The sequence below is a fragment of the Zootoca vivipara genome, chromosome 5 (assembly GCF_963506605.1).
Source record: "Zootoca vivipara chromosome 5, rZooViv1.1, whole genome shotgun sequence".
NCBI classification, from domain to species: domain Eukaryota; kingdom Metazoa; phylum Chordata; class Lepidosauria; order Squamata; family Lacertidae; genus Zootoca; species Zootoca vivipara.
In genome coordinates, this window is record NC_083280.1 from 12,824,857 (window position 1) to 12,847,950 (window position 23,094).

The 23,094-nt window shown below is 43.6% G+C and overlaps 1 protein-coding gene across 5 annotated transcripts in view; it reads right to left on the minus strand.

Annotated features, from left to right (window-relative positions):
* The window catches only part of NAALADL2 (N-acetylated alpha-linked acidic dipeptidase like 2), a 798,353-nt gene that overhangs the window by 169,760 nt on the left and 605,499 nt on the right, over positions 1-23,094 (minus strand). For all 5 annotated transcript variants that reach the window (XM_035134128.2, XM_035134127.2, XM_035134132.2 and 2 more), the window contains 3 exons: positions 17,640-17,783; positions 7,365-7,457; positions 4,255-4,460 (listed from right to left, as the gene is read on the minus strand). In XM_035134128.2, coding sequence (XP_034990019.2) covers positions 4,255-4,460; positions 7,365-7,457; positions 17,640-17,783 — 443 coding nt within the window. The remainder of the gene's footprint in view (positions 1-4,254; positions 4,461-7,364; positions 7,458-17,639; positions 17,784-23,094) is intronic.

The window sequence follows — 23,094 nt, forward strand, 5'->3', positions numbered from 1 at the left end:
CCCATTTGCCTTCCCAGTAATGAGCCGCTTGTTCTATGAAGAGGCTCTTTACACCAAGCAGAAGGGGTGTAACACAATTATGTCTGATGTAAAGATGATTTGAAGTGGAACTAAACAAATTTTGCTTCCAGTCAGTTACAAGGGGCCCTTTTGGTACTTCGCCCCCACCTCCCACAGCTCATTCTAAAAACATCACTCCGTTGCAAGGAAGAGGCTTTTTTTGGGGGGGGGATTTCCGTGCATTGCTTATACATGATCCCAAGCAAATCACACCCCTTCCCATTTAGCTATAATTTCAGCACACTTCAACTTTGTTACGGCGGCATCCCTTGTCAAATCTCTCCATTAGAGTTTTACAGCTGCTGCTGACTTCATAAAGCACCTGAAAAGAGCCAGGCCTAAAGTTGCTTTTTCCACCCTCTTCCCTCTCCACCAGAATGCCAGTTATAAGAACATGAGGCCTAGCCAGTTCAGCATCCCGTTCCCACAGCGGCCAACCATATACTTATGGGGAGCTTGCAAGCAGGACGTGAGTGCAACAACCTCCTCCCTACCTGTGATTCCCAGCAGCTAGGGCTCCCACCTTCACACATTCAAAGATGAGCTACATTTGTAGCTAGACACAACTTTGACTACCAGATGCTATAACCCTTGAAGCCCATTTGATGATATGACCACAGGCTCTGGAAACATTGATAAAGCTCACAGAGGTACGGTTGGGCATGAAGTGCGCCCCCCCTTGATTTGCATTCCTCTCACCGGCTGCAAATCTGGTGTTCGTGTGAAAGGGCCCTATGTGTGTGCACTGCTGTACCCATGTGAGATCTCGTCCTCCCAAATGAGTTTCCTAGGATTTCACTTCCCACGTCCCTTGGACTCATTCATTTTGAATGCCCAGTGGTAATCTGTAGAGATAACAGCATTGTTGACACTTTGCTCAGCAGTGCTGCGGAAGCCCCCTTCACATTTGTTGTGTGTGTGTGTGTGTTAAGCCAATCAGCATGCTGTAGCTCAAGAATGGCACGTTGCAACATTATTCAATACACTTACGCATGCTGCAAATAGAAAGCACAAGTCTGAGAGCAACTGTTTTTACCTTCGTGGGCTGTTTGATTTTAAATAGCTGGGAATGGTAAATTGGGAATCATAAACTGAAGCACAGTAATTCACCGCAGTTGAATCAAGCTGATAATGCAACAATTCAAAAATTACAGTTTCATCTTCTTCATTGTTTCGGATACAGGGGATCACAAGAGGCCAGGTAAAACATGTACCTGTTCTGATCCATCTTATTCAAGTGCTCTGATTAAATGTGCTGGTATGTGTTTATCCTAAGTTTTAACATTTCCCCATCCATCTTTTCCTTCTGCCTTGCTTTGTTGTCTGATCTGACAGACAGGCATGTACCAATTAACCACCCACCTAGATTGTCCTTACTGCTTATTTACCCAGTTTCCTCCACGGTCGCTGATTGACTGAGAAAGGTAGGGACTTCTACCAGATTGACAGATTGTCTCATTAACACTTCTTGTGCCCTCAATGGATTCTGACATACCTCTAGAAAATTATTTTCATCTGGTAGGCTCACCATTCAGTTGACTCTGCTTAGCTTTTGTTTGCCACGGAGGAACACTTTAATTGTCTACAAATTGCAGGGGGAACTCTGAAAAGCACTTGTGATTAATTGCTTGCATTGATGTGAACTAATAGCAGACAGTGCTCAGTTCCCTTCTACTATTTTTAGGCATCTCATTCACCTTATTTACCTTGCTGCTGACTCATCAGTCACCACCAAATAAATATGAGTCTGTAGTGCATTTTTAAAAAACCGTGTCCTCCCTAAAAGAGGGCACGTGTTGTGGTGAGACCTGGAGACCAACCTCCTGTGTTGTGGGTGAGTAAGATTGGTCAGCCACAACACCTCGATGTTGGGTTCAATCTGGCCAATGGGGCGCAGTCCAAACGGATCGCGGGACCAATATATACCCATGCACGTGACCCAGAGCTTCCTCTTTTGGCTCATGCATTCGGAACACCCGCCCACCTCTCCCTATTTTTAGGGCATTTTGCGCTTGACCCTGCTATGCCGTCGTGTGTCGTCTGTCGTTGGGACAGGGGCACAGCAGGAATTTCCCCCACTTGGCTGATTGGCTGTTGCCATTTGGGTTTCGCCTGCCGCGTAGCAAATTGTCACAACTTGTAAGGTTGTGGATGCGGATAGGCACTGGTTCAGGTGATAGGGATGGGGGAACGCTCTCACCATCCCTATCTGAAGGGTATTCTGTTAAAGGAATCCAGGGACCCCTGTGAGGGGGACATCTGGGTGGTGGACATAGCCTGTTCCTGGCTTTCTGCCTATCCAGGTGTTCACTCTTGGCTGACCTATGCTGGTACCCTGGGTCAGCACTACCTGTAAGGATGCAGGGAGCTAGTCGAACCAGAGCCTATGCAACCACTCACTTTCTGTAATCAATAAAGTTGTGGCCTAAATTCTGCAAAAAAAAACAAACAAACAAACATTTGAGTCATGTGTGAATTTCTTTAGGGGGGAGGTCTCTGGGTCTGAACACGCAAATGAGACCATCTTCATTTTAGTCAATAAAGCTCTTTGGTAGGCCTGCCAGAAACCTTGCAAACATTTCAGTCGACATTCCAAGGGGCTGAGCTGCTTAGAATAATAGAACGGAAGAGTTGGAAGAAAAGGATCATCTAGTCCAACCCTGCTTCTTGGGAGAAAAGCAATGACAAACCTAGACAGCATCTTAAAAAGCAGAGACATCACCTTGCCAACAAAGGTCTGTATAGTTAAAGCTATGGTTTTCCCAGTAGTGATGTATGGAAGTGAGAGCTGGACCATGAAGAAGGCTGAACGCCGAAAAATTGATGCTTTTGAATTATGGTGCTGGAGGAGACTCTTGAGAGTCCCATGGACTGCAAGAAGATCAAACCTATCCATTCTTAAGGAAATGCTCACTGGAAGGACAGATCGTGAAGCTGAGGCTCCACTACTTTGGCCACCTCATGAGAAGAGAAGACTCCCTGGAAAAGACCCTGATGTTGGGAAAGATGGAGGGCACTAGGAGAAGGGGACGACAGAGGACGAGATGGTTGGACAGTGTTCTCGAAGCTACCAGCATGAGTTTGACCAAACTGCGGGAGGCAGTGGAAGACAGGAGTGCCTGGCGTGCTATGGTCCATGGGGTCACGAAGAGTCGGACACGACTAAACGACTAAACAACAACAAGTCCAACCCTCTGCAAAGCAGGAATCTTTTGCCCAACGTGCGGTTTGAACCCATGACCCATCTTTAAACCTTTGAGTTTCTTTCAGATTCTAATTTTTTCCACTTTTAAGTTGTTCTCCCCATTAATTTGCAATTAAAGCCCTCACAGCAATGCACTGGGCCCATGTCGGACAAAAGATTCCTGTATGTAGTGGGTTGGACCAGATAACCCTCACAGTCCCTTCCAACTCTATACTTTCTAACAAGGGTACCAGTACAGCAGTACCTCAGGTTACAAACACTTCGGGTTACAGACTCCGCTAACCCGGAAGTAGTACCTTGGGTTAAAAACTTTACCTCAAGATGAGAACAGAAATTGCGCGCCGGTAGCACGGCGGCAGCAGGAGGCCCCATGAGCTAAAGTGGTACCTCAGGTTAAGAACAGTTTCAGGTTAAGAACGGACCTCTGGAACGAATTAAGTTCGTAATCAGAAGTACCACTAGCTTCTGGCTGATGGTGCTGATCCTTCTGGCAATCCCAGCTTCCCTTGGGTTAAGGAGATTGGTAAAAGGCAGCATTTTCTTGTTCAGTTTCTGTTAATTGGTTCTCATGGGAAACTTACAGATTCTTGCTTCACACAATTAACTCAAGGCAGTGTCAATTTACTCTTGGCAGAAAGCCAAGGTCTGCCTGGCCTGGAAACTACTCTCTGATTGGTTAACGACCAGCACTGAACTCTGTTATCTAGGAATGCTAGCACAGTTGTTTCTTGTTGGGTGTTAGGAGTAGGAGTGCTGCATGTGGTTGGAGAGAGAGAGAGACAGAGAGGATTTATTTTGCTTTGCTTTGTATGCAGAAACTCTGCTGGTTTTATTTTCTTTTAATAAATCCTGTAAATAGTTATTCTGCGTCTAGCCGACTAGTCATTTCCACCTCAACTAGCTTCTGCGCTGTGCAGGAAAACTCTGCTACGTTTGGGCTAAAGCCACTAGAGCTATGCCTGACACATCAAAATTCTAAGATTTCTTACCTCTGCCCACTCATAGGAGCCAATCTTGCCAAACACAGTTTCTCCCCATGAGCAGAAAATGATGGTCCGGTCAGGTATCCATCCTTTCTTCACTTTCCTCATCAAGGCTTGGATGAATGCAGTCATCACGGCAGTTCCATGAGCCCACTGCTGCCTACTGTAGGCACCTAAAGTGCTGTGGTGGCTGCCAACTATTACATATCTATCTGGGGATGGGGAGAAGAAGAAGAAGAGAGGAAAAAACCAAGCAATTTTTGTTGTTGTTGTTAATTAAGCAGCCAGAGAAATCAGCTACTTTAAAGCATTAATTGTATTGGTGATCTTTCCCATTTTCCCCCATTGCATCTGCTGTGCACCACTGAAATCAGCCGGCTTCAAGGTGTCTGTTCACGAGAAAGCAAAAGCTTCAGACCTGTTAAGCCTTAGTTAGATTTTGGCTACTTGGTGCCCTGATCCTAACCAGAGATGCAAACATATTTGCACGGAAGTGCCAGCTAATGTTGTAGTTCTCGGTACAGAACTCTTCCGAGTGCCTCGTCTTCAGAACCTATCTGCCGTCGCTGAAGATTGAGCAGGTTTCAGAAACGACTGGAACTGGTAAAACTGGAGTAAGCGATTACACTTAAATTCATGGCTGTGCCTCGGGGAGTGAACCGAAATGGGCATATCCGAACTCTATGTGACAATGTGGGCTGTTGCCTTCTTTGCTCTAAAGTGGCCCTCCAGATGTTTTGGCCTACAACTCCCATGATCTCTAGCTAACAGGACCAGTGGTCAGGGATGATGGGGATTGTAGTCCAAAAGATCTGGAGGGCCAAAGGTTGGGGTACCTGCTCTAAAGGCACTGAGGTGTCATAAGAGCATAAAAAGAGCCGTTATGTGGAGAATCTTTGGCCCCCAGATGTCATCTGAGCAGAGCACGAGCAGCGGGGGCGCTGAATTTTAGCATCACACAGGGTACTGCTGAAAATTCAGAGCCCACAGTCTATAGAACTACAGCCTGGTAAAACTCATTAGTCTTGTCAAAACCCTTTTGGTTCCTTCAGAAATCCCTCAGAGTTGTCACCTCAGCAGGCAATGTCAAGCTGTCACTTCAAGAGACTGTAGGTGGCAACTGTAGCTTTAAAGCACATCAAAAAGGAACAACTCAAACAGCCCCTGCCCAGCCTCAAATTGCTCTCGTACATTTGCTCGGAAACATAATATTTATGTCTGTCAAGATGATTCTAGTCTAACAACAGTTTAGCATAAAAAGCCCCTCTCTTAAATAAAGAAAAGTTAAAGGGTATTCTTATTTTTATTCTTATCTGAAGTTACACGTCCCTGCTGGCAACATAGTTGGCGTGTGCTGGGGAAGTATGTATAGCAAATTGTCTGTGCATTAAATTGTCTATGAAATTACATATTCCTCAGGGTTTTTTACCCCCCTGCGATTATTACTTATGAACATTTTTTAATTGGGCACACACAGTCAGATTGACAAATTTCCCTGGCACTTTTCTTCACTGCAATAAGACTGTAGAAGAATTTTAGACACACTCTGCAATGAGCTTTAACTGGTTCAAGAATCATAGAATCATAGAATCATAGAGTTGGAAGAGACCACAAGGGCCATCCAGTCCAACCCCCTGCCAAGCAGGAAACACCATCAAAGCATTCCTGACAAATGGCTGTCAAGCCTCTGCTTAAAGACCTCCAAAGAAGGAGACTCCACCACACTCCTTGGCAGCAAATTCCACTGCCGAACAGCTCTTACTGTCAGGAAGTTCTTCCTAATGTTTAGGTGGAATTTTCTTTCTTGTAGTTTGAATCCGTTGCTCCGTGTCCGCTTCTCTGGAGCAGCAGAAAACAACCTTTCTCCCTCCTCTATATGACATCCTTTTATATATTTGAACATGGTTATCATATCACCCCTTAACCTTCTCTTCTCCAGGCTAAACATACCCAGCTCCCTAAGCCGTTCCTCATAAGGCATCGTTTCCAGGCCTTTGACCATTTTGGTTGCCCTCCTCTGGACACGTTCCAGCTTAATATATGAAACTAACAGAGTGTAGGTGTCTATATTTCCCCCCATAATGTCTAGGCTGCAAAGGTTGGCAAGAGAACAGAAACAAGAGTTTCGGTGCCATTCAGCTAAGTTTCATTCAGAGTGGACCTGTCAAAATAAATGAACATGACTAAGTTAGGTCTATTAATTTCAGTGGCTCTGCTCTGAGTATAAAACTTAGCTGAGGGCTGCCTGAAATACACCAATCTGAAGAGGGGGAAAAAGATGGAACCAAAATGGAAATACTTATTATTGTTCAATATGAAGGAATGGTTGGAGACAAAGTTGATGTGTTTGAATATATTGATTTGGGCCATTTTAAAATGAGGCTGCATTTTAAAACAATTTTAAAATCTAAATTACATTTTAATCAATTGTTTTTCTTTCTTTTACGTTTTATTGTAATTTTATTGATGTCAGCCACCCTGAGCTCTCACTGGGGAGGGCGGGGTATAAATAAAATTATTATTATTATTATTATTATTATTATTATTATTATTATTATTATTATTTTAAGAAAATATATATCACTGGTAAAGAATAATAATAATAATAATAATAATAATAATAATAATAATAATAATAATAACAACAACAACAACAACCATTTTTGGACTTCTAGTGTAGGAAGGAAAATGAATTAACCTATTTGGGTCAGAAGATTGGGGAAATATTGCCTAACAGAAAGTAGGTCCACTGGGGTCATTCTATAGTGATTATTTTAAATAATTTCTTTTATGTAACTGACAAAGGGAAAATGGGAAGTCCTTTTTACTTTTCTTCCCTTTTATTTCTTTTCTTCTCTTTTTTGGTTTTTCTGTGGTGTTTTCTTTTCTTTTTCTTTTTCTTTAGATTGTTGTTGTTTTTTACTTCATTTTATTATGGAAAAGCTTTAATAAAATCTTATTTTTAAGAAAATGAAAAACAAAGTAATGGAATTTAGATAACATGGAGCACTCGGTGAGGCCCTGCCCTGTCAAGCTCAGTCTGCCCCCAGTCATTCCCCGCCCAACTGCCTTCTTATTTTCAGCCACTCCAGGTGACAGACTAAAGATATACGTACCAGGAATTGTGGCTCCTTTTAAGTATGCAATGACGTTGGACATTGTTTTGTACGTTGGTTGTGTTTGAACTCTCAGTGTCACAGTTCTTCTTTCTGTAAGAGAGAGAAAAAAAACATATGTTTGAGATTATGACACATCCAGCCACAAAACACTTAGAAAAACCTTCTTTGTTTGAGTGGTTCCATTTTGGCTACATAAGCAACGGCACCCTGAATATGAGAAATATGAGAAGGAGCAAAGGAACGCCTGCAACAAAACGTTGCAGTGTGAAGCGCTTCTTTTCGGGGTCCCAGCCACTCCCACCTGCTCCCCAGTTAATCAGCATTCTGGGTCCACTATGTATGTTTCTTAGGCTCTGCAGTTTTTCATTTTGGTTTTTTGTTGTTATCATTGTGCTGAACACCCTGCCCAATCCAGGTATATTAAAATCTCAGATTTCCACATTGTTTTCTACAGCCTATTCTCCAGAAGCGTGTTGTCACATGCGGTAGAGCTGCTACACTCACTTCCCGGTAGCTGGCTTGATGTTTAGGGTTGCCAGACTCAATTGAAGACAGGACTTCTGTGCCTTTAATTGCCCTTTAATTGTTTAATTTGCAAGCAAAGGGTCTGCTGGTTTCTCTTTAAGGTTTCCAGACTCAAAAGAGAGCAGGGTAATTAAAGGCACAGAAGTCCTGTCCTCTACTGCGTCTGGCAACCCTATTGATGTTGCTTACTGGGAGGGAGAGGGAAAAGTGAGGCAATAGGGGGATTAGGGCAAGGAAAACATGCCAGCACAGCCAATCTGGGCTCCTGCCAATGCATTTGCACCATGCTGACTTCCTCGCTTCCTCCCAGTAACTAGCAGTGACCCACCAGCTAGGCATAGCTGCCAAGTTATCCCTTTTTTTAAGGGATTTTCCCTTATGCTGAATAGGCTTCCTCGCAAGAAAAGGGAAAACTTGGCAGCTATGCAGCTAGGAAGATAGCACAGTGGCTCCACCACACCCAGTATGATCCAGGAATGAGGTTATCTCAAGGCCTTTTATATCTAGATGCCTCTTCTTTCCAGCCAACTTCTGCAACAAGCCCCCTGCCACTTTAAAACTCCAAAATTTAATGTTCCTCTGCAGACCTCAGGGCTACCCCAGTCTAGTAATACCTCCCTTTTCAAACATGGCTGTCGCCAGTTTGGCAGTCGAGAGAAGAGAATTGGAATTGGAATGTAGGATGGTGTATGTATCAAAAGTCATGGAACCAATGGGAAGATGCGGGGAGGATCAGAGACAATTATTTTGCTGGTTGTTCCTCCTCACCCAACCCCAGTCAGCTCGTTTTCTGGTCTCGTTCCACAAGCACACAGATATGTTTCCACCGAGAGAATATTGCAACAAGGAAAATAACCCGTCCCTCTGTCTTTGTCAAAAGGGCTTTCAAGTTCATGTTCCCAGCATTTGACTAATGAGTTTGTTTTAAAAATTAATTAAAACTAATATCTTTTCCCCCCCTTCCTTTTACCTCTCGGGCTGAGAAAACAAATGACCTCATTACAGGCTGAAACAGGAGCAATAGCAAATAGACTTTCCCTTTTTTTTTCCTTTCAGCAAAATGTTAATAATACTACAACACAGTGCAAGCCACGATACTGAAGTTCTTAGCGTTAATGCCAATAATGTTAGTAGGGATTTCGCCTGCGCATAGATTCACTACGCACACAGATTCACTCCACCAAGCCTGGGGTTTGGATGGGGTGAGACAAAGATAATCAATCTTGTGGTACAGATTTGTCTGTGTGCACAGTTGTGCATCTATTTATTTATTTTTTATAAAATATACCGCCCTCTTTCAAAACACCAGGGTAGTGTGCAGCTATATAAACCCATTAAAAATGGTACAAGCATATGGTCCCATCTTCACTATAAATTCAAAGCAGTATCGTACAATTTTGAGCAGTCGTGGCTTCCCCCAAACAAGCCTGAAAACTGTAGTTTGCTAAGGATGTTGAGAGTTGTTAGGAGTCCCCTATTTCCCTCACAGAGCTACACTTCAGACTGACAGAGCCTCCGAGTCTCCCTATTTTCCTGGATTTACAGAAGCTGCCCCTGTTTCTGATTCAGTTCCTAAGGATGTCCCTATTTTCATCAAATAAATGTTGGAAGGTATAGTGGGATGTCCCTCTTTTCATTGGAGAAATGTGAGAGGGTATGCAGTTAAGCAGCCCCCGAGCCAAGGAAAGAAGCAACTATACAACTTTTAGAAGACATCTAAAGGGACATGGGTGGCACTGTGGTCTAAACCACTGAGCCTCTTGGGCTTGCCGAGCAGAAGGTCAGCGGTTCGAATCCCCGCGATGGGGTGAGCTCCTGTTGCTCGGTCCCAGCTCCTGTCAACCTAGTACAGGGGGACCTCGGTTTATGAACACCTCGGTTTACGAATTTTCAGTTTACAAACGTCATGGACCTATCTAGAACGGATTAATTCACTTTCCATTACTTTCAATGGGAAAGTTCACTTCAGTTTATGAACAGACTTCCGGAACCAATTACACCCATGCTTCGGGTTAAGTGTTAAGTATGCTTCAGTTTAAGTACTCCGCGGACCCGTCTGGAACGGATTAATCCACTTTCCGTTATTTTCAATGGGAAAATTCGCTTCAGTTTATGAACGCTTCAGTTTAAGTACTCCGCGGACTGTCTGGAACAGATTAATCCACTTTCCATTACTTTCAATGGGAAAGTTCACTTCAGTTTATGAACGCTTCAGTTTATGAACAGACTTCTGGAACCAATTGTGTTCATAAACCGAGGTACCACTGTAGTTTGAAAGCACGCCAAAAAGTGCAAGTAGATAGATAACATAGTACGGTCAGAGACCAGCATATAAAACACACTTGGGGGTAGAATCTGAAAAGGAACACAAACATTTTAAACATTGAACAACAGTAAATTTTAAATTTATAAATGTGATAAGTGTATAGACACTAAAAACTTTAAAATAAGCTACCACAGAGACATGACCCAGAATCACCCGAGGGACCAAGTTTGGGGATTTTCTTGACAAACTAGTTTGGATCGGGGGGTGGTCTGCGCCTACAGATCTGTACACAGAATCTGACGGCCATCCAGGTCATCTTTTGATCTTTGCCTAACAGGAGAAGATCGAATTTTTGCTTTTCCAGGAGGTCGGCGAGCCTCACCAGCAGGGGATCGATGGTCTCACTCCATGCCTCTTCATAAAAGGGACATCTAAAAAATAAGTGCTCTGCACTTCCTATCTCCCCCAATGAACAGGCACAAGTTCTCTGAGCATATGGGACTTTAAAAAAGAATCCTTCCAGGACCGGTGAGGGCAAAGCCAAGCTTCTGGCAAGAGTAAAAGCCCTTCTTGCATTTTTTGGATACTAGAAAGAAGAGATATGCTACTGGTGCAGCTACCTCTCTCTCGATTTCTCCAGTTTTATAGTCGGGGCACCTTGAGCAAACCTGTTGTCTCTCAGTGTCTATGATTCTTTGCCTAACCATAGCTTTTGCTTGGTTCAACCCCAGACTTAGAAGGGCTTGAGGGGCAAAACCCAGTTTCTGAAGGGTGTTCGGGACTGATGTCTGCCAGCCTGACTGGAACTGGTCGCAGAGGATCAGTGGAGCTATTCCTCGGGGGAGCAGATTCAATGACAGCCATTTGTAGATTGATGTTAGGCAGATATAAGCCTCCACTCTCACCATCCCCATTTCTAGTCTGACCCATACGTTTGAAACACATCTGGGGACCTGTAGGAGAGCTCTAAGAAGTTTGGACTGAACTCTCTCAAGGGGGGAGAAAGCAGAGGAAGGCGGGCCCAGAAAGGATCCATAGAGGAGCTGTGCCAATGTTTTGGCTTTGTATAATTTTAGGGCTGCAGGGACGAAGAAGCCCCCTTGGGCTCTGGAGAATTTAAGAATACAGTTTGTGGGTTTTTTTCCGCAGAGCTCCTGATGGAGTTTATGTGAGGTCTGTTGGTTCCTGAAGCCTGTACCACCATTCCTAGGTACTTATAATTTGTGACTTGTTCTAATTTATGGCCTTGAAGTTCCCAGCTTCTAAGCTTTGGTCCCCCCCCCCCCCGAAAGCGAGTATCTTAGTTTTTTGATAATTAATTTTGAGACATTCAATTTCACAATATGCTGCAAGCTTGCTCTTTTGAGTCCAATAGGGGTTTGAGATAGGATTACCGCGTCATCGGCATATAACAGAACCAAAATATGCCAATTTGTGAGCTTCGGGGGGGGGGGGGTGGAATTCTAAGTCACTGAGTGCAGATACTAAGTTATTTAAATAAAAATTGAATAGTAGAGGGGCAAAAAAGGCACCCTTGCCTGACTCCCTTGAAGGTTTTAATGGGGTCTGTTAGGTATCTTAGGCGGCTACACCTGACTCTGAGAGCCATGTTTGTGTGCAGAACCTGAATTAAGAACAGAAGCCTTCTATCTGTGCAAGTAGATACATAGGTACTGCTCCGGTGGGAAGGTAAATGGCATTTCTGTGCACTGCTCTGGTTTCGCCAGAAGCGGCATAGTCATGCTGACCACATGACCTGGAAAAACTGTCCCTGGACAAACAGCGGCTCCCTCGGATTGGAAAGTGAGATGAGCGCTGCAACCCCAGAGTCGTCTGCGACTGGACTTAACTGTCAGGGGTCCTTTACCTTTACCTTTTAATGTATATATATATATATATATATATATATATATATATATATATATATATGAAGCCACCAAAGTATCTGGGGCAACCCAGTCAGATGGGTGGGGTATAAATAATAAAATTGTTGTTGCTGTTGTTGAATCAGACGTCCCTATTTTCATCAGAGAAATGTTAGAGGGTATGGAGTAATGGATAAACCATTATGAGAACCGTAGTTCTGTGAAGGGAACAAGGATCTCATTTAAGTGAAGCTCTGAACATTTCCATGTTAATATTCAATTTTTTTAAAGGAAAAAAATATCAAAATTCATCAGCAACATTTACCCTAATATATACATTTTTAAATGGAATTTTGCCTGATTCACAAACTTTGCAAACAATTTTCCTGGTGTGGGCAGTTCCCCGAGAATGATGAAAACTGATGTTGCATTATGAATGATGAGAACTGATGTCCAGATGATTTTTTTGGGGGGAGGGGCTGCTCCCCATGGATCTAAGGGGCAATGATCCCCCCATACAACCACGGTATGGGAATATCAGTGGCATTTTAAATAGGCACAGCAAGGTGATTTAGCTAAGTAGACCCACCAGAATTACTCATTTGGCCTGGAAAGCCATTATGGTCAGGCCAGACCTATCTGCTCTGCACCCGGGGCAGGTTAAAAGGTGGCTGGGCCAAAAGCAAGGCTGCAGCCTTACCCCATATCATAGCTGGGTGCACAACTCCTTGCAATCAGACAATTGCCATGGCTTGCAGAGAGCTGTACACAGAGCTTTGCAAGCACTGAAAATCAGTTGATTGACTAGCTGCACCAGGGAGTAGCTTTCTGTAAGAAGAACAAAATTTTTGCATCCATCTCCAGTCCACAAATTGGTTGGGATGTGTAGATGAGATGAGTCCACTTTCGAAACTGAATTCCTCAAATTTCTACCCCGTCCCTATTGCTACAACAGTTACAGAAGAAGAGGGGAAATAGAACCCATTTTTGGTGGCCACACCATGCCTTCTTCAATGGTCATTTCATCCTTAAATGGGTAGTAATGAAAGAGAATGTTCTCCACCGGCAAGCGGTATGTTCTGGAATCAGATAATAAAATGAATGGGCACATTGTACAGTAACACTGCTTGGTTTAAAGGCTTAGTGCGCCTAACAAAAGGCTCAAAGAGCTCTCAATGGAGTATGGAAAAGGAGTAAAATTTAATTTCCCTTAAACAGTTCTGACAACAAATCTCACTTTCCACTGTTAGACGTCCGATGAAAGACTTTAAAGGTCTTGACAACTTTATCTCTTTCTACTTTATGCTCTGGAAAGTGACAGGGAGACTTTAGCTTAATGCGGCTTGAAATATTCTCTAAACTTTATCTAAGCCATAAAGCTACTTCACGACTAAAAGAACAGAAAGGGATTACTCTCATCATTAACAGTTCCAGTTTGGCCCCATCTTCCTGAGCCCTTTTAACTTTGAAAACCATTAGCCGGTGCATAATGAACACTCGTGGCCTCATGTTCCTTTGTCACTGTTGTACACAGTGCATACAGTATCTGTGGCCGCACATGGATAGCACTGAGGGCGGCCAAATTGTGTAGGAAACGTATCATGTCATATGTCCGAGGTGGGTCTCCAAATGCTGGACTACAACTCCCATCATCCCTTATTATTGACCACATTTGCTCAGCTAATGGGAACAGACACTCAGAAACGTCAGGTTGTCTGTTGATGGGGCATGTCCTTTATGTGCCTATATATGGTTCAAATTGTTCCAAACCATGTGGCTGTTTCATGCACACATCTTATCATGTAGTTGCTCCTATAAATGTGGGTCTCTTACTGTGGGTGTGTGGCAGTGCAGTGGGGCAGCACAGGCTGTAGCCTGCAATAATAATAATAATAATAATAATAATAATAATAATAATAATAATAATAATAATAGCAGCTAGTTTTCTAGTGCTGTGGAACATGGTGGGAAATTAAATGTGTCCTTAGACCTGACTGCCCAGTGCCACCACAGCCAGAGAACCCACTGCTGGGACCACTGACAGGGGAGGAGTCCCACAAGAACAAATGATGCTCAGGACTACCTCAAACCGAGCAGCCGTTTACAGGTGATAAACAGACAAGCACCCACAGTGCAAAACTCCATGATTTGGTGAGATTCAATGTAGCTTGACTGGGTGTCTTCTCATGCAGTGGGGGGTTCTACTCTCCCCGGCAGCTACTATATGCCCGCAAAATATGCTCAGGAGGATTGGGGGACCATCTGGAGCAGATTGGGGGGGCATGCGGGTAGCTGATAAACTGGAAGTCTTATTGTGCGAGTGGATTTCTGCTGCATAAACCATTTGTTGTTGCATCTCACCCAGTGTGTAGTTTAGGGAAATTTATGACTGAGCAAGGATATAAATTAACATCATTGCAAATCCAGTATTCCCCCCAGTACATCACTGGGAGCCTCCTTCTCTCATAAGGATAAAGGTAAAGGTAAAGGGACTCCAGTCGCGGACAACTCTGGGGTTGCAGCACTCATCTCGCTTTACTGGCCGAGGGAGCTGGCGTACAGCTTCCAGGTCATGCGGCCAGCATGACTAAGCCGCTTTTGGCGAACCAGAGCAGCACATGGAAACGTCGTTTACCATCCCGCTGTAGCGGTACCTATTTCTCTACTTGCACTTTGACGTGCTTTTGAACTGCTAGGTTGGCAGGAACTGGGACCAAGCAATGGGAGCTCACCCCATCACGGGGATTCGAACTGCCAACCTTCTGATCGGCAAGCCCTAGGCTCTGTGGTTTAGACCACAGGGCCACCCGTGTCCCCTCATAAGGATAGATATATTTTTTTAATCTATGTATTAAATCTTCCAATTCAATAAGTTAAAAGTGTATCAATTTCAAATGCTTTTTAATAGCAGGGGTTTCTTTTAGGAATAACTAATGCTACTAATAAATGGTCTCTTACACCGTTGAAAATACACGAACAACTTTACTAAATTAGTTTCCGTTGCTTTTTCCTGGTACCTTTTTCATCTCGGAAATTGATCCCATCCACATTTTGACTCAAATCCGGAAAGAATTTGTAACACGAGGTTTTGTAAAAGAGAAATGTGCAGTCTAAAAGGGATGCTATCTATGTAGCAGGCCAGCCTGATAGGGAAATATTCTACACTACATCATTAATACAGTGCATTTATCTCTGCAAAATTAATTCTTGCTTAGCACTGTATCAAATAGTCTATGAAGAAAGTTAATTGTGAATCAATGGCTGCAGACAGAGTGGTGAATATACTGTAAACTTTCTCATGCAATGCCTTATTTAGCACAGCTGATGAACGACTGGAAGTTGCTGCAGAACAAACTTGCTCTTCTGTCACCTTTTGCACGGAAGTGATTGATCCCTTGGACACTGTTTGTTTAATCTGATGTAACTGTTTTGCACCCGCCTCTAAATAAAGCTGGATTGATTTTTAAGACCTTTAGCTATTCAACAGCATGAGCTGGTGTGGTTTTCATCATTAATATAATATACATTCCTTTCGTGCTGGACAGAAATTGATGATACCACACTACCCCCCCTCCCCCCCAAAAAACACCAACCTCACGAAATTATGTGATTACTGAAAGACATGAGGCTCTGCATGGCTCTGCAAAACAGAACTGCACTTCCTCAGTCCCCTTGTCTGGGGACTCTAATTGGTTCGCTCTGGCTATCATTGGCTGAGACGCCACCAGTCATTGGCCTCACTGATTTCTACCCCACCAGTCTCTATGGGAACCACCCACCCACTGGCAAAAGGTACTTCATCTTCCCCCAAACCTGTATCTTTCAGTTTCTTGGCTACCATTCTGGATATATCTGAAGCACGTTGGTGCCATCTCAGGGTATGGGTAGATGTATCAGACGGAATGTAACATCGCCATATATCCTTGCTAGAATCCTTTCCACCAGGCCAGTAGCCTGGATAAGTGGAGACTGAGAGGAGGTATGAGAGCTGTCTTCAAATATCCAAAGCCCTGCCACATGGGCAACGGAGAAAGCTTGTTTTCTGCTGCTCTGGAGGGCATGACCCAAACCAATGGTTTCAAGTTATAAGAAAGAAATTTTGACTAAACATCAGGAATAACTTTCTGACAGTAAGAGCTGTTTGACAGTGGAATGGTCTCCCTCGGGAGGTTGTGGGCCCTCCTTCCTTGGAGATTTTAAAGCAGAGGCTGGATGGCCATCTGCCATGGATGCTGAGATTGAACTGCATTGCAGGGGATTGAACTGGATGACCCTTGAGGTCCTTCCCAAGTCTACAATTCTATGTTTCTGATCAGATGCCTTCCAACTTTAAAATGCTGTGATTCTATCTGCTGCCTTACCTTGAGCGTATGATGCTTTCCAAAACATTCAGATGAGAACACCTTTCACCAAATTGCATTTCTGCCTCTTTGTTGTCAGATTATTATTTTTACCCTAAGCGAAAAATGGCCCCTTATGATGTACAAAACACACACAGAGGCGCAAGCACAGCACTCTATTTCCTGCAATGTGATACAAATGAAAGGATACACAAACAAAACTATTTGTAGAGAGCTTAGTAGATATACTGGAGGCACACACTCGGGGGTGGGGGGGGAGAGAATCGTGAGGAAAGCCAACTCTTTAATGCTCTTCTGGTGCCTTAAATGCTTCCCTAATATCATATGTTGTCCAACAAGGCCTAACAAACGGCACTGCAGCTACAGAAGCCTCCCTTGGGTGAGTCGGAGGGATCGTCTCAGTCAATAGCATGAATTAGACTTTAATTCCATGTGCTGAGAGACGTGGTACTCCTGATATCTGGCTTGCATCAGTTAGATTTTGGCAGATGCAACAAACAATGAGACAGGTACAGTGGTACCTCGGTTTATGAACACAATTGGTTCCGGAAGTCTGTTCATAAACTGAAGCGTTCATAAACTGAAGCAAACTTTCCCATTGAAAGTAATGGAAAGTGGATTAATCTGTTCCAGACGGTCCGCGGGGTACTTAAACTGAAGCGTTCATAAACTGAAGCGAACTTTCCCATTGAAAGTAATGGAAAGTGGATTAATCCGTTCCAGATGGGTCCGCGGAGTACTTAAACTGAAGCGTTCATAGACTGAAGCATGGGTGTAATTGGTTCCGGAAGTCTGTTCATAAACTGAAGCGTTCATAAACTGAAGCGAACTTTCCCATTGGAAGTAATGGAAAATGAATTAATCCGTTCCAGATGGGTCCGCGGTGTTCATAAACTGAAAATTCATAAACTGAGGTGTTCATAAACCGAGGTTCCACTGTATGTGTAAGCTTTGTGAATTTTTGTGTATTTTTAAACGAGTTTATGAAATACTTCCTCCCCACCCCCCTTAACATCACTCTTCTTATCAGCGGCTCTTCAGAACATTCTGAGCTCGATCGCAGCAAGCTCTTCAGAGTGTAATTGATATATATTTTCTCTATCTCCTCGCCTCTTCTTAAAGTGCTGCTAAAGGAATGTACCTGCAATTGGTCAAAGCCCCCCAATTATACACAATTATGTGTAATGCAATTTCAAGGGCTTACGGAACCTTCTGAATTTAAAGAGGATAGTCATTCTGGGGGGGGGGATGTTACCTGTAGCCAGCAATTCCAGGGGTTCGCAATCTTCATTTCCACCAGCCTTCTCGGAGGAAGGGAACAGCTTCCTCGCCAATGCCGCACAAATAGGCTGGACTAATAGAGAAGTGAGGTTCGATCGGTTCTGTTTATAGCTTCCATCTTCAAGGAGAGTTGAGGGGGTAAAGAGAACAACTTAGTACACGACAATAAAACCTTTCTCTAGATCAGTGCATTTGAACAGTTCACGAACAGAACACGCCACTCTGATTCCACGTCTCCCCTCGGGGGGTGGTGGACTCTCGATCCTTGGAGGTTTTTAAGCAGAGGTTGGGTGGACATCTTTCATGGGTGCTGAGATTGAACTGCATTGCAGGGGGCTCAACTGGATGACCCTTGAGGTCCCTTCCAAGTTTACAATTCTATGATTCTAATCAGATGCCTGTAGGAAGCCTGTAAGCAACTGGTAATCAGAAGCATACAGCCTCCTACCGTGGAGGCAGAGCACAGCCATCATAGCTATTCATAGCCTTTACCTATGAATAGCTATGAATATGAAGGGACCCAGGTGGCGCATTGGTTAAACCACTGAGCCTAGGGCTTGCTGATCAGAAGGTCGGCAGTTCGAATCCCTGTGATGGGGTGAGCTCCCATTGCTTGGTCCCAGCTTCTGCCAACCTAGCAGTTCAAAAGCACGTCAAAATGCAAGTAGAAAAATAGGAACCGCTACAGCGGGAAGGTAAACGGCGTTTCCATGTGCTGTTCTGGTTCGCCAAAAGTGGCTTAGTCATGCTGGCCACATGACCTAGAAGCTGTACGCCGGCTCCCTCGGCCAGTAAAGCGAGATGAGTGCCGCAACCCCAGAGTCGTCCGCGACTGGAGTCCCTTTACTTTTACCTTTACCCTTATGAGAGAAGGAGGCTCCCAGTGATGTACTGGGGGGAATACTGGATTTGCAAGGATGTTAATTTATATCCTATAGAGGATGTGTCCTGGAAAAATTCTAGTCCCCTTGTAACCATGGAGCAGAAACGAAACTCCTCCAAGACCTCTTTCTGGAACCAAATTCACAATGTTTCTTTCTGTTGGCATCCCACACCATTATCAAATTCTACTGGGGGGCTAGATACCAAACAAATGTCACGGCCGATGTTTCGGTAAGGGATTCTAAGAGGGTCTCTGTATTGCATGGTGGTCCTTGAACCAGTGTTGACCTTTATATCGTCCCTCCTCATAAACATTTAACCCAGATTTTTTATGAAGGGTCGGAGCTCAGTAACGGAGCATCTGCTTTACATGCAGAAGGTAAAGTCCCTGGCATTTCCATGTAGAGCCAGAAAGGTCCCCACTGAAACCCAAGAATACTGCTGCCAGTCAAGGTAAGCCATACTGAGCTAGATGGCTCACTGGTCTGATTCAGCATAAGACAACTTTCTGCATTCCTATTGGCAACCTACGCCCAGCCAAATTATTGCACAGGAAAGTCATGTTTTGTCAGTGATGAATAAAGCCAAACATGTATCCAGACGTCTGAGGAAATGTGTGTGTGTGTTCCTATTGTGGCCTAAAACAGCATTTTTATGATCTTCCCTTTTGTTTTCTTTCTTTAGATAAGGGAAAGTTTGACACGACACTGAACTGTAATTGTGCATACCACTTCTTTGACTTTCAGCTACAAAGCTAATAGAATTGTATTAGTTTTGAAATAACTGAACTGAATGGTTCATTAATTTTTCACCTTAAGCTTAATGGGAATTTGACGGTTTTATGCTGTGAACAGACACTGCAAGGAGGGCCGTGTTGTCTTCTAGGAAATTATAAATTACAACAGAAAAGGGGAAAAAAAGGATGTTTGTGCTTGATCAAGATTTTGGCTTAGTCACCCTGGCTGCAAAATGAGCTCAGTATACAATCGAACAGAGACAGGGATATTGTGGCAATATCCACTGGGAAGAGCAGCATAGGATGCAGCAGATCTCTGGCTCAGTCGGTTAATTCCCACTCAGTTGGTTAAGCCAAAGACGGTTGAGCCAATAGCCTTGTAAGTACCCCAAAAGGGATGCTTCAGGGGCGTGGCAGGGGGTGCAGCCAGGCTGGGGGGACGGGATGACTTAGTTTGGATTCTAAGCCTTCTTTGGATTTTTACATTGCAGGTACTCTACATGACCAGTGCATTATCATAGGCATAGGGTATTTATATTTATTGAATTTGTCTATTTACTAAATTTATTATTTATTAAATGTCTATACCTCCCTTCATCCGAAGATCTCAGGGCATGCCACAGCATAAAAAATACAGAATAAAAACTCAAAATACATAAAAAAAACCAAGAACAAAAACAAAGCAAAGCAGTAACATACACACACCCCAAACACATTTAAAAGGATGTAAAATGCTAAAAGCTTAAAGCTATGGTTTTCCCAGTAGTGATGTATGGAAGTGAGAGCTGGACCATAAAGAAGGCTGATTGCCGAAGAATTGATGCTCTTGAATTATGGTGCTGGAGGAGACTCTTGAGAGTCCCATGGACTGCAAGAAGATCAAACCTATCCATTCTTAAGGAAATCAGCCCTGAGTGTTCACTGGAAGGACAGATTGTGAAGCTGAGGCTCCAATACTTTGGCCACCTCATGAGAAGAGAAGAATCCTTGGAAAAGACCCTGATGTTGGGAAAGATTGAGGGCACTAGGAGAAGGGGACGACAGAGGACGAGATCGTTGGACAGTGTTCTCGAAGCTACGAGACAGGAGTGCCTGGCGTGCTATGGTCCATGGGGTCACGAAGAGTCGGACACGACTAAACGACTAAACAACAACAAAATGCTAATCAGCCGAAGGTTTCAGGGGCTGGGCAGAGGAGAAGTAATGGTGGAGACCACCTCCCCATCCTGACCCTTCCAGGGAGGAGGAAGAGGAAGACAGTATAGATTTACAACAGGGGTTTGAGGGAGGTCACAGCTGAGAGGCAGATGAGGGGGAAAGTTGGGAAGTAATGGGAGAGGAGGAGCAGGCACAGCCGGAGCAGCAGGCTGGCTGACACATTGTCCCTAGAAAGCATTCCAGACCCACCATCTCCCAGAACCTGGCGAGCCTTAAAAGTAGGAGAACAAAGACTCAAAGACAGGGGGCACTTAGCAGCACCCGTGGAGGAGGTGATGATGATGACGATGAATGAGGAAGTGGGAGAGACGGGAGGTTAATATTAACTCGGGACAACACCATTATCCAAGAGCTTGGGTGCTATAGCCTCTCTCTGTAAAGTTTGAAGGGAAAAAATGGACTGTAAGAAGCCTTTCCTTGTCTTTATACTTTCCTGGGCAACCAGCCGGTAGCCTCTGACAAAAGACCCCTGTAACGGTCTCTACAAACACAGCAGTTCTACAGTTCTACTTCACCCCCAAAGGCACATTCCTCCAATGTCTCTGAGCCAGACGAATGCCAGCCAAAGGCCTGGTTGAGGAGGAACACTCAACCTCCTGTTTTAGTAATCTGCAACTATCCAATATACTGATCTAGAGCCACTTTAACACGCCACTGTAAAACACTCCACATGACACCACTGGCGAAATAGTGAGCTACTAATTCCTCACTCCTTTGTCAAAGGGGCAAAGAAATGGCATATGGTTTTGCAGAGATTGTTTGGGAAAGGTTAACTGGATCCAGCATGGGCAAGGCGGCTGTGGTCCTCAAAAGACTGTAAAAGATTTCAGCTGAGAGCGAGGGAGAGAGTTTCAAGTATAAGTTGATGGATAGCGAGTGGGTGGCACTTTCAGCAAAGCAGAAGGAAGGAATGTAGGAGTGTGCAAATGGAAACCCTTGAGTTTGCGTGGAGTAAAGAGCAAAATGGAGAAACATGCACGTTAGGAAATGACAACATGGATAAAGTTAAACTCAAACATTCTGCTCTGTTGCCACGGCACCAGTAAGCAGAGGCATGGCCATCTGCCAGCTTGCTACATGCATCTTTAGGTAACGGGTGTCGTTAATAAGCAAATGTGAGAACATCCCTAGGTTTCAGTGCAAAAAGGGGGGAGATGAAAAATGCAAATGAGACATAATGTAAATCTTAATCTATAACCAATCCCTCCATGGGCTGAAAGAAGGGACCTCCGTTTTGCAGCTGCCTTTCTAAATATACTTTCAAAGAGGCTTCTCTTTTTTTGTTTTTCCTGGAAGCTGAAACGAGCTGCTTGGCCCACTGTAATGGCACTGAGATGGGAGCTGGTACGACATGTGGTTTTAAAAAGGGCACATTTAAAAACCACATATTGATTTGAGGCATGGCAGAGAGTGAAATGGGCATCTTTCCTGGGGTGTTACCTGCTTTTATGGCAGCCAGAGTGTTTAGTACACAGTTGGAAGACAAAGTAGCCCAAAAGATATTTTTTAAAAAAAATAAAAAAAATAAACCCACTTTGTTTAAAAAGCATTCAATTCATTCATCCCTATTTTCCTTTGACATTTCCTTCACTTTAGTGAGACAAATGCCTATTAACAACAGGCAGTGCACCTTCTGTGTGCTGTTTATGATGCCTGCTAAAAATGTTTTAGTTCTGGCAAGGATACTTAGACAGGAAATTTTATTATGTATTTTCTTTTTTCTTTTTTTCAAAAAGGCTGCTGATTTTACCTGTGTTTTCTGATATGTTTTCTGCTTTTAAAGTCTATGGATTTTATCAATATTTGCTTGTGAATACTTTATATTCTTTCATGTAAACAGCTTAAAGCATTTTTTTTTAAAAAAGTGGTATATAAATTCTGTCAAGTAAATAAAATGAAGAGTTATGGCAGCATATTGGCTAGGCATGTGAGCCGTGAATGAAAAAAGTTCCAAAATTTGAGCCTCTACCAAGAATTGATTATTTACTTATCTGTGGAATCCACAGGCGGTTTGGAACAAAATGAGTAAATAAGAATACACAAAAACCCATTAAAAACATGCAATCCATTAAACACACAGCAAGAAGTAACTAAATGGCAGTTACTAAGAGGCAACAATCAGGTATCTCCTGAGGTGCCCTCAGGCAAAACTGGTCCCCACATCTGTAAAGCGGCCATGATAAGGTGATTTGAGCCCATGGCTGTGGGCAGCATTCCTGAATTGCAGGAGGTTGCACTAGTGACTAGATCTTCTCCAGATTCTTTCCAACTCTACAATTCTATTCTTCCAAGGTCTGATCTACTTAATACCCTCCAACATACATCAGATTAAAACAGGGGCATTTCTCACTCTCCCCAACTGACCTTCTTCAATGCTTCTTTGCCGCCATTTTTTTGTCCCCCGGCCTCCGCATCTCAGAACATTTCTTATCAACCACCATGACACCAATGGAACACCACACACACACACACACACACACACACACACACACACACCACTGTCCTGAGAAAACCCCTAATCCCAATTTTATTTTATTCTTTGGTATCGTTACAAAAAGAAAAGCACACACCAGTAAATTTTAGAAAGGGGCAA